The sequence below is a fragment of the Eschrichtius robustus genome, chromosome 1 (genome assembly GCF_028021215.1).
Source record: "Eschrichtius robustus isolate mEscRob2 chromosome 1, mEscRob2.pri, whole genome shotgun sequence".
Lineage (NCBI taxonomy): Eukaryota > Metazoa > Chordata > Mammalia > Artiodactyla > Eschrichtiidae > Eschrichtius > Eschrichtius robustus.
The window spans coordinates 37211794-37225309 of NC_090824.1; the positions used below are offsets into that span (position 1 = coordinate 37211794).

Consider the following 13516-nt stretch of genomic DNA (forward strand, 5'->3'; position numbering starts at 1 on the left):
ACCTACTCATTATCTTTAGAAACAGGTTCCCCTTGATTCCTAACATTTGTTAAAAAAAAACCCAGCCTACAGTTACATAAAGGCAAACCTGTTCAATTTCCTACCCTCATAAATGCTATTCTGGCATTTTAAAAAAGGAATATTTAAAATAAACACAGCAACACAAACACAGAGACTGCAATTCTTCCTAAATAGGACACATATGGTAGAAAACAGCTTAACTGCTAGATTTTTGCTGGCCCATTTGGATTACTAACCAAAATCCAGTTAAAAATGTCCAGGATATCAGGTTAACAGTGAGATAAATGTCAATCTGAGGTAGAGGTTTTGTGTGGGGTTTTTTTTTGTGGGGCAGAGATCACGCAATGAAAATGGGGCAATTTGTGATAAGAGGGAAAGGAGCATATTGGGCTCAATAAGGGGGAAAAGGCTCATTCTGAATTAAAAGGGGGTTATTAAGCTCAAAAGCAGAGCTAAGTTAACGCACTTATATCAAAACAATAGGCTGAAGAAGGGCAAAGGCGTACCCCGTGTCAACATTTGTAGTAATTGTTAGAACAAGCAGGATATGTGATACCCTATCGCCAAGCAAATGATGAAGCTAACTCTGAGAACCTATTTTAATTAATAAAAATAATTTTAATTAAATGAACATGTTTGCAGTACTGCAGCTATCAAAAACTGAAGGTGAAGTACAGTTACTGATGTTGTGTTTTCATCTAATCAGAAGAAACACGGGGTTGATGGTACTATCTTAGAGCTTGAAGTAGACATGGGGACTCACCCTGGTACTTGATGATACTGCCTTGAATTCAAGCTACCTCTGAATCCCAGTTGCTGCTATTGTAAGTGGTGATAATACTAACCATCTCAGAAGATAAAGTGATAGGCATAAACTGCTTAGCACAAAACCTGGCACAAAGCCTATACTCAATAAGCATATGCTTTTCTTATTCCCTCAGTGTGAAACATCTGTAGGGTTTGTCTTTGTCTCTAGAAAGTCAGCATGGTGATCAGCAGCTGTGATTACCTTTATTGTTACTATGACAGTCGACTATCGGTCATATAAAAGCACCCCTGGCTACATATTACCCATCCCAGGGAATCCCTGTGCAGTGTCAGACAGTGACAGCAGGAGTTGGGGTGATCCAATGAAAGCCTTCACCAAAAGCACCACGATGCTTTTCCGGGATGTGATGAAGCTGTTCCTAGTGTCTAAATGAGCTGAAGACCCCGCACACATTCATGGGCCAAGTGGGCCAGGAGGACTGAAGGAGGTGCAGGCACCCTCTGGCCACCCAGGTCTGGTCTCACTAATACCTTTTATTCCGAAGGTGGGGCCCTGAGAAGGCTGTCGCACACATGCGAAGACGTTCTGATGGAGGTGGGCGCTGAGGCCCTGCACCAGCCCAATCGTGGTTGTGCTTTTCCCCTCTCCCAGGGGTGTTGGAGTTATTCTTCAAGATGAAAGATGAAAATAGGAAAATTACGTTTATGTAAATTAAATTCATGTGTATCACTAAGTCAGCTCTGATCTTAGAGAGTGACTCTTAATCTGAATAACCAGAAAGATGAAAGACATGAAAGGGATCTTTTCCAAGGGTCTTAGTTGTAATTTCCCCCAGTTTTAAATTAAAAAACACTTCTGCATTTTAGCTCTTCTGACAGTTAGGGGCAAATATACTCTACCTTGTAAGAGACACTGCTATACTTTTAATTTCTCAATTTAGTCTCAAAAACTAGCTTTTAACTCAGCCAAACAAAAAAATAGATGAATGCTCAACAGATCTACAGAATTAATGATTTGGGGTTAAAAAAAAGGCAATTCCATCTGAAGATCAGGTTTTAAGATTCAAACTCTTCCACCTACTAGATGAATAACGTTGACAAATTTTCTCACCTCTATAGAGTTATCTACTCTTCCTCACAGGGTTGCTGTAAGGATCAAATTAGATAAAATACATATGAAAATGCTAAAACCAAATTAAAGGAACCTCCACATATACGTGGCTAAGTGCAACTGCAACCCCTGGTAATAATAATCAGGATTAATATTAAGATTCAATTGGCAAATGGACAAAAAACATACCCGGTCACCACCACGTATTTCCCGTCGGGCTGGTGCTTCAGGCGTTCCAGTACTGACAGCAGGACTTTGGCCTTGGTTTCACCATACAATTCTACCTCTTCAGAGCTCAGACCAATTTCTCGAGCCAGGTTACCAATGGGCTTTGGCTTGCAAGACCGTGATATATCAATGTCACTTAGGAGAAATATAGAAAATATGTATCAACCTTTATTCACGGGACTCAGTCAATGCCGTCCTAGTAATGACCCACCTCAACCACGTTCGGAGGGGGCATACACATAACCATGGCATCCATCAGCTAAAACCCCACCATCCACAGAGTGTGAAAAACAGCAAAAGCTTCTTTTTACCTTGGCACGGGTGTCTTCAGGTTAAGTTTGTTATACTGAATGATCCACTTGCCTGGCTTAAATTTCTCCAGGAAACGCTTTGCACTGTCTACCGTGCTCTAAACAAAATGACACAAATGGGACTGAGAAGACGTGATGACTTTAACCTCCACCTCCGTTCCTAGTCCTGGTCACTCAAGTTCAATCACAAAATGAACAGCTTCAGGATCCGCCTGTTAACATGCTTCAATTCGAGGCCGGAGTCTACAGGCAGCAGGATGCCCTGGGCTGCGTGCCTCGCCTGCACCAGCTGGTGTGCGTTACAAAGGGCAAGAAACCAAAACATACTGAGTGAAGCCAGGCTGCTCGCACTTTTTTCCCCTTAAGTTATCACATTCCAGAGTAAATCAGAATCATGCTACCCCTACTTCCCTCTATTAATACGACTGATTCTACTTCTCTCTACTTTCATTTCCTTTTTTCTTCAAAAGATTCATATCCTTACTTAGATTCTGAGTAGGTTCTATGACATTTCTACTTGGGGAGAAATGCAGTACCTGGAATTCTATCAGTTTCGTAGAGCTATTACAGAAACGTCCATTCACACTTACCTGCATTAGCATCGCCACCGTCATTGGCCCGACACCACCAGGAACAGGAGTAATGAAGCTTGCCCTCTCCTTGGCCTCCTTGTATGCCACATCACCCACAATTTTCCTCCCACTTGGTTTTGTATCATCTGGTCAAAGAGGTAAAAAAATCAAAGCACAGTCTCAGAATAGCAATGCTGGTGTTTATTTCTAAGTTACGTGATCAATTACAACAGCTTGTTCCAAAAACTAAGTCGAGTTTAGGGTGTGTAGTCCCATCTGGTTCAAGTGCCTACTTTACTTAAAAGCTGTGGGATGTGATAAAAGCTCCCCATTGATGATAAAAACTCTCCAGAAAGTAGGCATAGAGGGAACTTACCTCAACATAATAAGGGCCAAATGTGACAAACCCACAACCAACATTGTTCTCAATGGTGAAAAACTGAAGCCATTTCCACTAAGATCAGGAACAAGACAAGGTTGCCCACTCTCACCACTATTATTCAACATAGTTTTGGCAGTTTTAGCCACAGTAATCAGAGAAGAAAAAGAAATAAAAGGAATACAAATCGGAAAAGAAGAAGTAAAACTGTCACTGTTTGCAGATGACATGATATTATACACAGAGAATCCTAAAGATGCTACCAGAAAACTACTAGAGCTAATCAATGAATTTGGTAAAGTAGCAGGATACAAAATTAATGCACAGAAATCTGTTGCATTCCTATACAGTAATGATGAAAAATCTGAAAGAGAAACTAAGGAAACACTCCCATTTACCATTGAAACAAAAAGAATAACATACCTAGGAATAAACCTACCTAAGGAGACAAAAGACCTGTATGCAGAAAACTATAAGACACTGAAGAAAGAAATTAAAGATGATACAAACAGATGGAGAGATATACCATGTCCTTGGATTAGAAGAATCAACATTGTGAAAATGACTATACTACCCAAAGCAATCTACAGATTCAATGCAATCCCTATCAAACTACCAATGGCATTTTTCACAGAACTAGAACAAACAATTGCACAATTTGTATGGAAACTCAAAAGACCCCGAATAGCCAAAGCAATCTTGAGAAAGAAAAATGGAGCTGGAGGAATCAGTTTCCCTGACTTCAGACTATACTACAAAGCTACAGTAATCAAGACAGTATGGTACTAAAAAAAAAAAAAAAAAAAAAAAAGACAGTATGGTACTGGCACAAAAACAGAAATATAGATTAATGGAACAGGATAGAAAGCCCAGAGATAAACCCACACACATATGGTCACCTTATCTTTTTTTTTTTTTTTTTAAATTAATTAATTAATTTATTTTTATTTTTGGCCGTGTTGGGTCTTCGTTTCTGTGCGAGGGCTTTCTCTAGTTGCGGCAAGCGGGGGCCACTCTTCATCGCGGTGCGCGGGCCTCTCACTATCGCGGCCTCTCTTGTTGCGGAGCACAGGCTCCAGACGCGCAGGCTCAGTAGCTGTGGCTCACGGGCCTAGTTGCTCCGCGGCATGTGGGATCTTCCCAGACCAGGGCTCGAACCCGTGTCCCCTGCATTGGCAGGCAGACTCTCAACCACTGCGCCACCAGGGAAGCCCTGGTCACCTTATCTTTGATAAAGGAGGCAAGAATATACAATGGAGAAAAGACAGCCTCTTCAATAAGTGGTGCTGGGAACACTGGACAGCTACATGTAAAAAAATGAAATGTAATAAATGTAAAAATAAATAAATAAATGTAAAAAAAATGAAATTGAAACACTCCCTAATGAAAAATGAAATTAGAACACTCCCTAACACCATACACAAAAATAAACTCAAAATGGATTAAAGACCTAAATGTAAGGCCAGACACTATCAAACTCTTAGAGGAAAACACAGGCAGAACACTCTATGACATAAATCACAGCAAGATCCTTTTTGACCTCCTAGAGAAATGGAAATAAAAACAAAAATAAACAAATGGGACCTAATGAAACCTAAAAGCTTTCACACAGCAAAGGAAACCATCAACGAGACGAAAAGAAAACCCTCGGAATGGGAGAAAATATTTGCAAATGAAGCAACTGACAAAGGATTAATCTATAAAATTTACAAGCAGCTCATGCAGCTCAATATCAAAAAAACAAACAACCCAATCCAAAAATGGGCAGAAGACCTAAACAGACATTTCTCCAAAGAAGATATACAGATTGCCAACAAACACATGAAAGAATGCTCAACATCATTAATCATTAGAGAAATGCAAATCAAAACTATAATGAGGTGTCACCTCACACCAGTCAGAATGGCCATCATCAAAAAATCTACAAACAATAAATGCTGGAGAGGGTGTGGAGAAAAGGGAACACTCTTGCACTGTTGGTGGGAATGTAAATTGATGCAGCCACTATGGAGAACAGTACGGAGATTCTTTGAAAAACTAAAAATAGAACTACCATACGACCCAGCAATCCCACTACTGGGCATATACCCTGAGAAAACCATAATTCAAAAAGAGTCATGTACCACAATGTTCACTGCAGCACTATTTAGAATAGCCAGGACATGGAAGCAACCTAAGGGTGCATCGATAGATGAATGGATAAAGAAGACGTGGCACATATATACAGTGGAATATTACTCACCCATTAAAAGAAACAAAATTGAGTTATTTGTAGTGAGGTGGATGGACCTAGAGTCTGTCACATACTGAAGTAAGTCAGAAAGAGAAAAACAAATACTGTACACTAACACATATATATGGAATCTAAAAAAAAAAAAAAAAAAATGGTTCTGATGAACCTAGGGGCAGGACAGGAATAAAGACGCAGACAGAGAGAATGGACTTGAGGACACGGGGAAGGGGGAAGGTAAGCTGGGACGAAGTGAGAGAGTGGCAATGACATATATACACTACCAAATGTAAAATAGCTAGTGGAAAGCAGCCACATAACACAGGGAGATCAGCTCGGTGCTTTGTGACCACCTAGAGGGGTGGGAGGGAGACGCAAGAGGGACGGGATATGGGGATATATGTATACATATAGCTGATTCACTTTGTTATACAGCAGAAACTAACACAACCATGCAAAGCAATTATACTCCAATAAAGATGTTTAAAAAAAAAAAAAAGCTGTGGGATGACAGGTGTTTGCTATCTCTTAGGGAGAAACTTACTTTACCTGCAAAATTCCACAAGATGCTTAAGTGGTTTTTCATAACCAGGAGAATCCTTTTGTCTTCTGTCAGGTGGCAAATAAAATACCAACTGTTTTTTATTCTTAAAGCCAACCACCAAGTATACAATGAGCACCTTTTAAAATGTTAATTTGCCAAGGCCTTCAAAGGAATTTTTTGGGTGCACAAAGCTCCAGCTTTATCGCAGCTGCCAGATACGGTTTCTACAGCAACTGTCAGCATTTTGTAAGCTCCAGGCATGAGCTGGAGGAACAATTCAACATCCAGTTCCAAAGACGAGCAGCTACTTAAATGTATGCAAAAAGGCAAAGAATATAATTACACTCCCGTTAAAAGGATACAAGAACAACTACAAATCTTAGCAGCAAAGAATAGCTATTCAAGAGAACAAAACCCCATGATGCATCACTGCTCACTCACTCCTACACTTGGCTTCCGTGCACTTCCAAGAGGGGCTGGGGACAGGGCTAGACCTTGTGGTTGGTTCTAAGGCAGGACCTGGTAAGATCTTAGCCATTTCACCTCTTTGATTAGATTGCCACAACTAAGAAAGGAAGCCTCAGGATTCAGCCAAAAAGCCAGAATTAAGCGACTTCGGCTCTAGGATCAGCTCTTTCACTAGCCTCGAGTCTGCAGCCCCTGTGGGCTCCTTACTGATCAGAAGTCCAAAGAGGCAAAGAAGGATGAACACTACCTAGTTCACAAGCTTGAGGAGAATCAAGTAAGAAATTGTGTGTGTTTCTTGAGATTGAAAAAACACTCTCTGGGCTTCCCTGGTGGCGCAGTTGTTAAGAATCCGCCTGCCAATGCAGGGGACACGGGTTCGAGCCCTGGTCTGGGAAGATCCCACATGCCGCGGAGCAACTAAGCCCGTGCGCCACAACTACTGAGCCTGAGCTCTAGAGCCCGCGCGCCACAGCTACTGAAGCCCACACACCTAGAGCCCGTGCTCCGCAACAAGAGAAGCCACTGCAAGGAGAAGCCTGCGCACCGCAATGAAGAGTAGCCCCCGCTTGCCGCAACTAGAGAAAGCCCGCGTTCAGCAACAAAGACCCAACGCAGCCAAAAATAAATTAATTAATTTTAAAAAAGAAAGAAAAAACACTCTCCAAACATAAGGGTTTCTCTTCCTACCCTAGATACATTAGATATTTTCTATATGTACTCTCAGGAGCTGGTGAACACAACCCCTTGTGATGGTTTCAGGCTTCTAGATTATAAGGCAGCAAGCTACGGCAATGGCAGAACATTTCCTCTCATAATCACTAAGGTCGTTTCAAAATGCCAGGGAAATAACGGTTGAGGGTTGCCCTTGTACGGGTTTCAACTGTCTAACACCGAAGTTAGCTAAAAATACCCCTGTACCTCCTTCTATTTATGAATGTTAGTCACTTTCTCCGTGTGTTTCTGCATATACAGGAGACACGTCAATTACTGCACAACCTAACGCTGCACTGGGTGGGCTCAGCTCTGCTCCTTAATCAAACGCTATCAGGGCTGGCTTCAGTGCCCTCTGATGTACGTACAGGGTTTCATGGAAGGTGTGATGTGGTCAGTAGAAAAGTGACCCCGTCTCTAAGCACATGGCTTCAGTAACCAACAAACATTTTGATTATCTATCCCAGCCCTAGAATTTCTCTTTCGTCTGGAACTATTAGTGCAAAACTACTTAAGATCCAGCTGAGGGACTTCCCTGGTGGTCCAACATTAGGACTCTGCACTTCCACTCCAGGGGGCATGGGTTTATAATCCCTGGTCGGGGAACTAAGATCCCGCAAGCCGTGCGGTAGAGGAAAAAAAAAAAAACCAATCCAGCTGAGCCTTGAGTCCTTCACATGTAATTTGGGGGCCCCAATAACAGGGTCCAGTATAGAAGCCACTACGCTGGATAGGTTGAGACTGGATTGTGGCGGGTTAGGAATCTGTTCCCCCCTTTTATAACCCTTCCAAATAAAACACTATTAATCCAGCCCTTTTCAAATTATCTTTAGTAAACCACCAGGAAGAACACTTTTACATGTTTCTCTGGCCAAAACTTTCTGCTCTGTACTTGAATCTTAAAAAAAATATTCCTCGGGCTTCCCTGGTGGCGCAGTGGTTGAGAATCTGCCTGCCAATGCAGGGGACACGGGTTCAAGCCCTGGTCTGGGAAGATCCCACATGCCACGGAGCAACTAGGCCCGTGAGCCACAATTACTGAGCCTGCGCATCTGGAGCCTGTGCTCCGCAACAAGAGAGGCCGCGATAATAAGAGGCCCGCGCACCGCGATGAAGAGTGGCCCCCGCTTGCCGCAACTGCAGAAAGCCCTCACACAGAAACGAAGACCCAGCACAGCCATAAATAAATAAATAAAAAAAAAAAAAAAAAAAAGAAACAAAAACCCGTAACAAAACAACAATAAAAAACTACATACCTTAATTCATCCTTAATTTGGAAAATAACTTAAGATGTTATCCCTGAAAGGACCATGCAAATGATTTAAATAATCAAAATATGAACCAAGAAGTGCCCCAGTTGTGGAAAGTGGTGTTTCAAGAATGAACATTTGAACCCTCCTACACTGTTGGTGGGAATGTAAATTGGTACACTCACTATAGAGAACAGTATGGAGGCTCCTTAAAAAACTAAAAATAGAGCTACCATATGATCCAGCAATCCCACTCCTGCGCATATATCCAGAGAAAACCATAATTCAAAAAGATACATGCACTCCAGTGTTCACTGCAGCCCTGTTTACGATAGCCAGGACACGGAAGCAACCTCAATGCCCATCAACAGAGGAATGGATAAAGAAGATGCGGTACATATATACAATGAAATACTACTCAGCCATAAAAAAGAACGAAATAATGCCATTTGCAGCAACATGGATGGACCCAGAGATTGTCATACTGAGTGAAGTAAGTCAGAGAAAGACAAATATCATGATATCACTTATATGTGGAATCTAAAAAAAGGGGTACAAATGAACTTACCTACAAAACAGAAATAGAGTTACAGACGTAGAAAACAGACTTTGGGTTACCAGGGGGTAAAGGGGGAAGTGATATATTGGGAGACTGGGATTGACACATTCACACTATTATATATAAAATAGATAACTAATAACGACCTACTGTATAGCACAGGGAAATCTACTCAATACTCTGTAATGGCCTACATGGGAAAAGAATCTGAAAAAGAGTGGATATATGTATATGTATACCTGATTCACTTTGCTGTGCACCTGAACCTAACATAACATTGTAAATCAACTATACATCAATAACAATTAAAAAAAAAAAAAAAAAAAAAGGAATGAACACTTGCAAAGAGCAGTCTTCAGGTCCTCCTGCTCACCCTCGGGCCTGTAGCAGTGATCCTGCCTTCCTTGGGGAACAGTAATGATACTTATTCACCTATATCCCCAGGATCAGAAAAAGTACAGCTGACCAGGAGGAAAGATACTGCTCTGACCTTATTCATATTTTACCTTCTGCACGAGGAATAAATGTGAATAGGAGGTTAAGTTTCACGTGTAAGTCAACATTTCATTTCATACGAGACTCAAGAGCCCTACCCAGGTTTTTCTTCTTCCCTCTCTCAAATCCAGTCTAAAACAAAAAAGGTCAAAAGCAGAAATATGATACAGAAGATGCAAGGTTTTAAACAGAATGAGCTTGAATGTCACATTGCAAGTACTGAAAGTGAGGAGTTGTAGGAGAGCAATTTATCACCCATCAGATAATTACACTACAAGAAAATGAGTGATCAATTATGAGCTACTGTCTTAAAAACATGGTACGGAGAGTGGGAGGGAGGTTAAAAACGGTGAAGGCTTGACAGTGACTCATGTTCCTGGCAGCTTAGTGTCTATATTTCAAACTTGAGATGGGAGGGGAGGAAAAATATTCTTGCTATAACTCTTTTTAACATTCCAACAGATATGGGTGCCAGCAGTCAGAAGGCACAAGCTGGACACGGCACCTATAGGCAGACTAGTGGAGAAAAGGCACAAGACACCAAGCATGAGAGACATACAACGAGAGAAACACCAAGTTCTGCGGGAGGGGAGGGAGGGAGAGAAGGATTTTCAAAGAAGGAGAGATCAGCTCTTGCTGAAGGAAAATCAGACAAGGTTTGGAAGGAAGAATGGACATTTTGGACAGAGAGGAGGTGGGGAGGAAGTCATTGAAAGTGAAGATCACGGTTGAGCTTTATTCAGTTGTGTAGCCCAAGGCCTGGAGTGGTGCCTGATGCACAGAAACAGTCGCTTGATTAAAAATTGTTCCTTTTTTGACCCCACGAGGTATGTATGCAAGTATTCACTGAATTGTCCTTTCAGATTTTACGTTTGAAAACTTCATGAGGAAAGAACTGCCTGCCCCACTAAAGATGCAGGCAGAAGAGCAGCAAAGTACAAACAGGCATGTGCAGGAGAGCACGTGGTCCATTTTACAACAGTTTAAGACAGGTATTCACAAAGTGTGTGTGAGAAAGAAGGCCACAGAGGTGGCTGAAACTAGTATGGGGCTAAGGAGTCTGGCAGGTAACATGGAAGAAAGAGGCTCACAGGTCCACATCAAGACCCATAAACATGGCAAGAGCGCACAGATGGATCTGAGTGGGAGTCAGCTGGCGGTAGGGAGACCAAGGAGAAATTTATAGCAGTGCATCCAGCAGAGAGGGTGACTCTCAGTGGTGACACTGAGAACAGAGAAGAAAGGGAAAAAACTCATAAGATTTAAAAACGGATCCATACATGGAACGATTGGGAGGGAAACTAAAAGGTTTCAGACCTGTGGGAAGGAAGAATGGTGATGGTATCACTAACCAAAACAGGGCAGTGAGGAGTAACTTAGGGACGAGGATGCAAGGACAGTTTTGGACATGACTATAATGTTGGCTTTATCCTTGGCCTAGAAACAGCCCAGGCCAAACATCTTTGCAAAGCCCTAACTAGAGGACTCTTGACACAACATGTCCCTCTCCTGGAGTCTCACAGCACTTTGCAAAGATCACACGATATTTTAACCATCCTTTGTTAAAGTCCATCTCTACGTGATGATAAAGCGAGAAATCATCTTGCCTCCTCTCCCACCCTCTCCCTGGACAAGGTCATCTTGGACTGCACGGCACAGTGGCTAAAATCACAGGATCTTCCTGCAAGGCGCAACTATGCCGTCTGCTAACCTCATGCCCCCATGGGTAGGCTGATCACTCTAAACCTTAGCACTTCAAGCCTAAAATGGGACAAGGGGTTCTCGCTTGGGCTTCATCCTCCTCTGCCCAGCCCGCCTCCAGAAACCACCTTTTTCCCCCAGCAACACTCACCTGGGACATAATTGATTCCACAGTCGATGACTATTGCCCCAGGTTTGATCCATTCCCCTTTCACCATTTCAGGCTGACCAATTGCAACTACCAGGATGTCACCTTTACTTACCTAGGGAAAGACAGTTCTGACTTCAGAAACTAAACAGTGAAACATAAAAAAAATCTAGAAGTGGAAAGCACATCCGTAAGCTTTGTATGAAATTCACTGTCATCAGCTATTTTATGCAGGCCACACACTGTCTCTGACAGCTCTTCATATACTGTGCTCATTCCTACACACGTCAAAACCTCCCCTTTCACTAGATATTTTACTGAATGGGGAACCTGATGAGAACCTGTGAGATAGGGAGGAGTACAGGCTTGGAGCCACAGGCCTGGGACAACATCCCTGAATTACATGACACCTGGAGACTGCCCCCTCTTCCCCGGAACGTGGGGACTACCACCTTCAGCAGAGCATTGCTTGGGGAGGATTAAAGAGGTGCTGGGCCTCTCTCCTGGTCTCTCCCCACATTTAAGAGACTGCACTGTCAATGGGATGTGTCCACGTGAGAATTCCTGGGCTCAGGAATCTGATGCAGGGGTCAAGAACAAGCTGTGACTGAGGTCACAGGACCACTGTCCATAACCCGCTCTGGACACCTCCACCTCTCAGACCACCCACTGTCGCATATGTGGGATCTGGCTGCCATGGGTCAACCCCAGTTCCTGTACTGCTAACCCCTATCTACCACGAGATGGACTGGCACAGAAAGAATACAGTCCAAACGAAAATCTGCATAGACTTGGACAAGTTTTAAATTTGAATTTGTTTCTTCATCTTGTAAGACAGACAAGAATCACAGAATTGTTAGAGGGGTTAAACGCGGTAATGAGGTAATAAAGTACATGGCAGTTTCTGGCACTTAATTATGAACCATCCCCATTAGGCAAGAACCCCTGCCACACGCAGGAACGGGCGTGCAAACGCGCACGCGTGACCCCTTACCTCCTCGCCTAGGTGGGCAGTCTTGGAGTGGCAGGTGGTCACTGTGGCGTGGCTCCACAGAAGCAGGTCATGCATTGGGGCACCAACAATTTTACTGCGCCCGACCACCACAGCATGCCTGCCGGCGATCTGCACCCCTGAAAGAAAAGCCAGCGTGCATCAGAGAACTGGGGGAAGCTGCCCTCCTTCGCATGCCACCTAAATGGGAGAACTCAGGAAAAGTGCACAAAAGCAGGTTCTTAGCATCAAAAAGCAATCTTCCTAAAACCATCCCTTCTTTGGCTACTCAGGGTTTCAGCTACAAGTTGGGACTTGTACATGTGTCCTTCTTGCTGTGGGTTTTTGAGAGGAGCTTAAGCCAAGATCCATTCATTGAGTCATAGGAGAGTGGGGAGAAAACCTACACTCAAATCAGAAAGAAACCCTGACCTACAGCTAAACAGCCATATGGAAGAAGAGGACATATTACATTACATGGGAAAAAGTTATAAGAAACAGGGTGAACGTAATGGGGTGGAGGGAAATTAGATTAGTATCAGTAACTCTTTAGTTCCTCATCCAAATTTCTCTTTTGGCTTAGGGCCTGAGCCACAGGGTTATTTGCAGGGAAGTGATAAAGGGGAACTTAACTGTAGTAAAAAATTTTCTTTTTGTTTACTGAGCACCCATTCTTCTGGCATTATCCCAATGTCCTTTTCAGGACTGACATACTCTCCTCAGTAGAGATGGTATGGGTGAACACCCAAGAGTGAACAAGTGACCATATTTCATCCTGTGGCCAGTGAAATCCATCCCATGACTCTTAGGCACAAGGATGCAACAGGCTGGAGCTGCTCGGGGCCACCAAGCAGAGCTCAGAACGAGCCACCACGCAAAGGGGAGCAGAAGTAAGGTCCTGAGGACTCTACTGAGCCCTTCTACCCAGCCCCACTGAAGCGAACTCTTCCTTAAGGCAGTTTGTGTTTAAACTGTGCTTCTTGTGTAACATTAACTCTATTCAAAAAAGGTGAGTTTCCATATAATGCT

General features: G+C 42.9%; 1 protein-coding gene across 1 annotated transcript in view; it reads right to left on the reverse strand.

Moving 5' to 3' along the window:
* Positions 1–13516, reverse strand: part of MTHFD1 (methylenetetrahydrofolate dehydrogenase, cyclohydrolase and formyltetrahydrofolate synthetase 1) — a 58908-nt gene that overhangs the window by 22238 nt on the left and 23154 nt on the right. The window contains exons 7-12 of the mRNA XM_068544161.1: positions 12491–12627; positions 11500–11611; positions 3030–3157; positions 2440–2537; positions 2090–2263; positions 1321–1457 (exon numbers count right to left, since the gene is read on the reverse strand). Coding sequence (XP_068400262.1) covers positions 1321–1457; positions 2090–2263; positions 2440–2537; positions 3030–3157; positions 11500–11611; positions 12491–12627 — 786 coding nt within the window. The remainder of the gene's footprint in view (positions 1–1320; positions 1458–2089; positions 2264–2439; positions 2538–3029; positions 3158–11499; positions 11612–12490; positions 12628–13516) is intronic.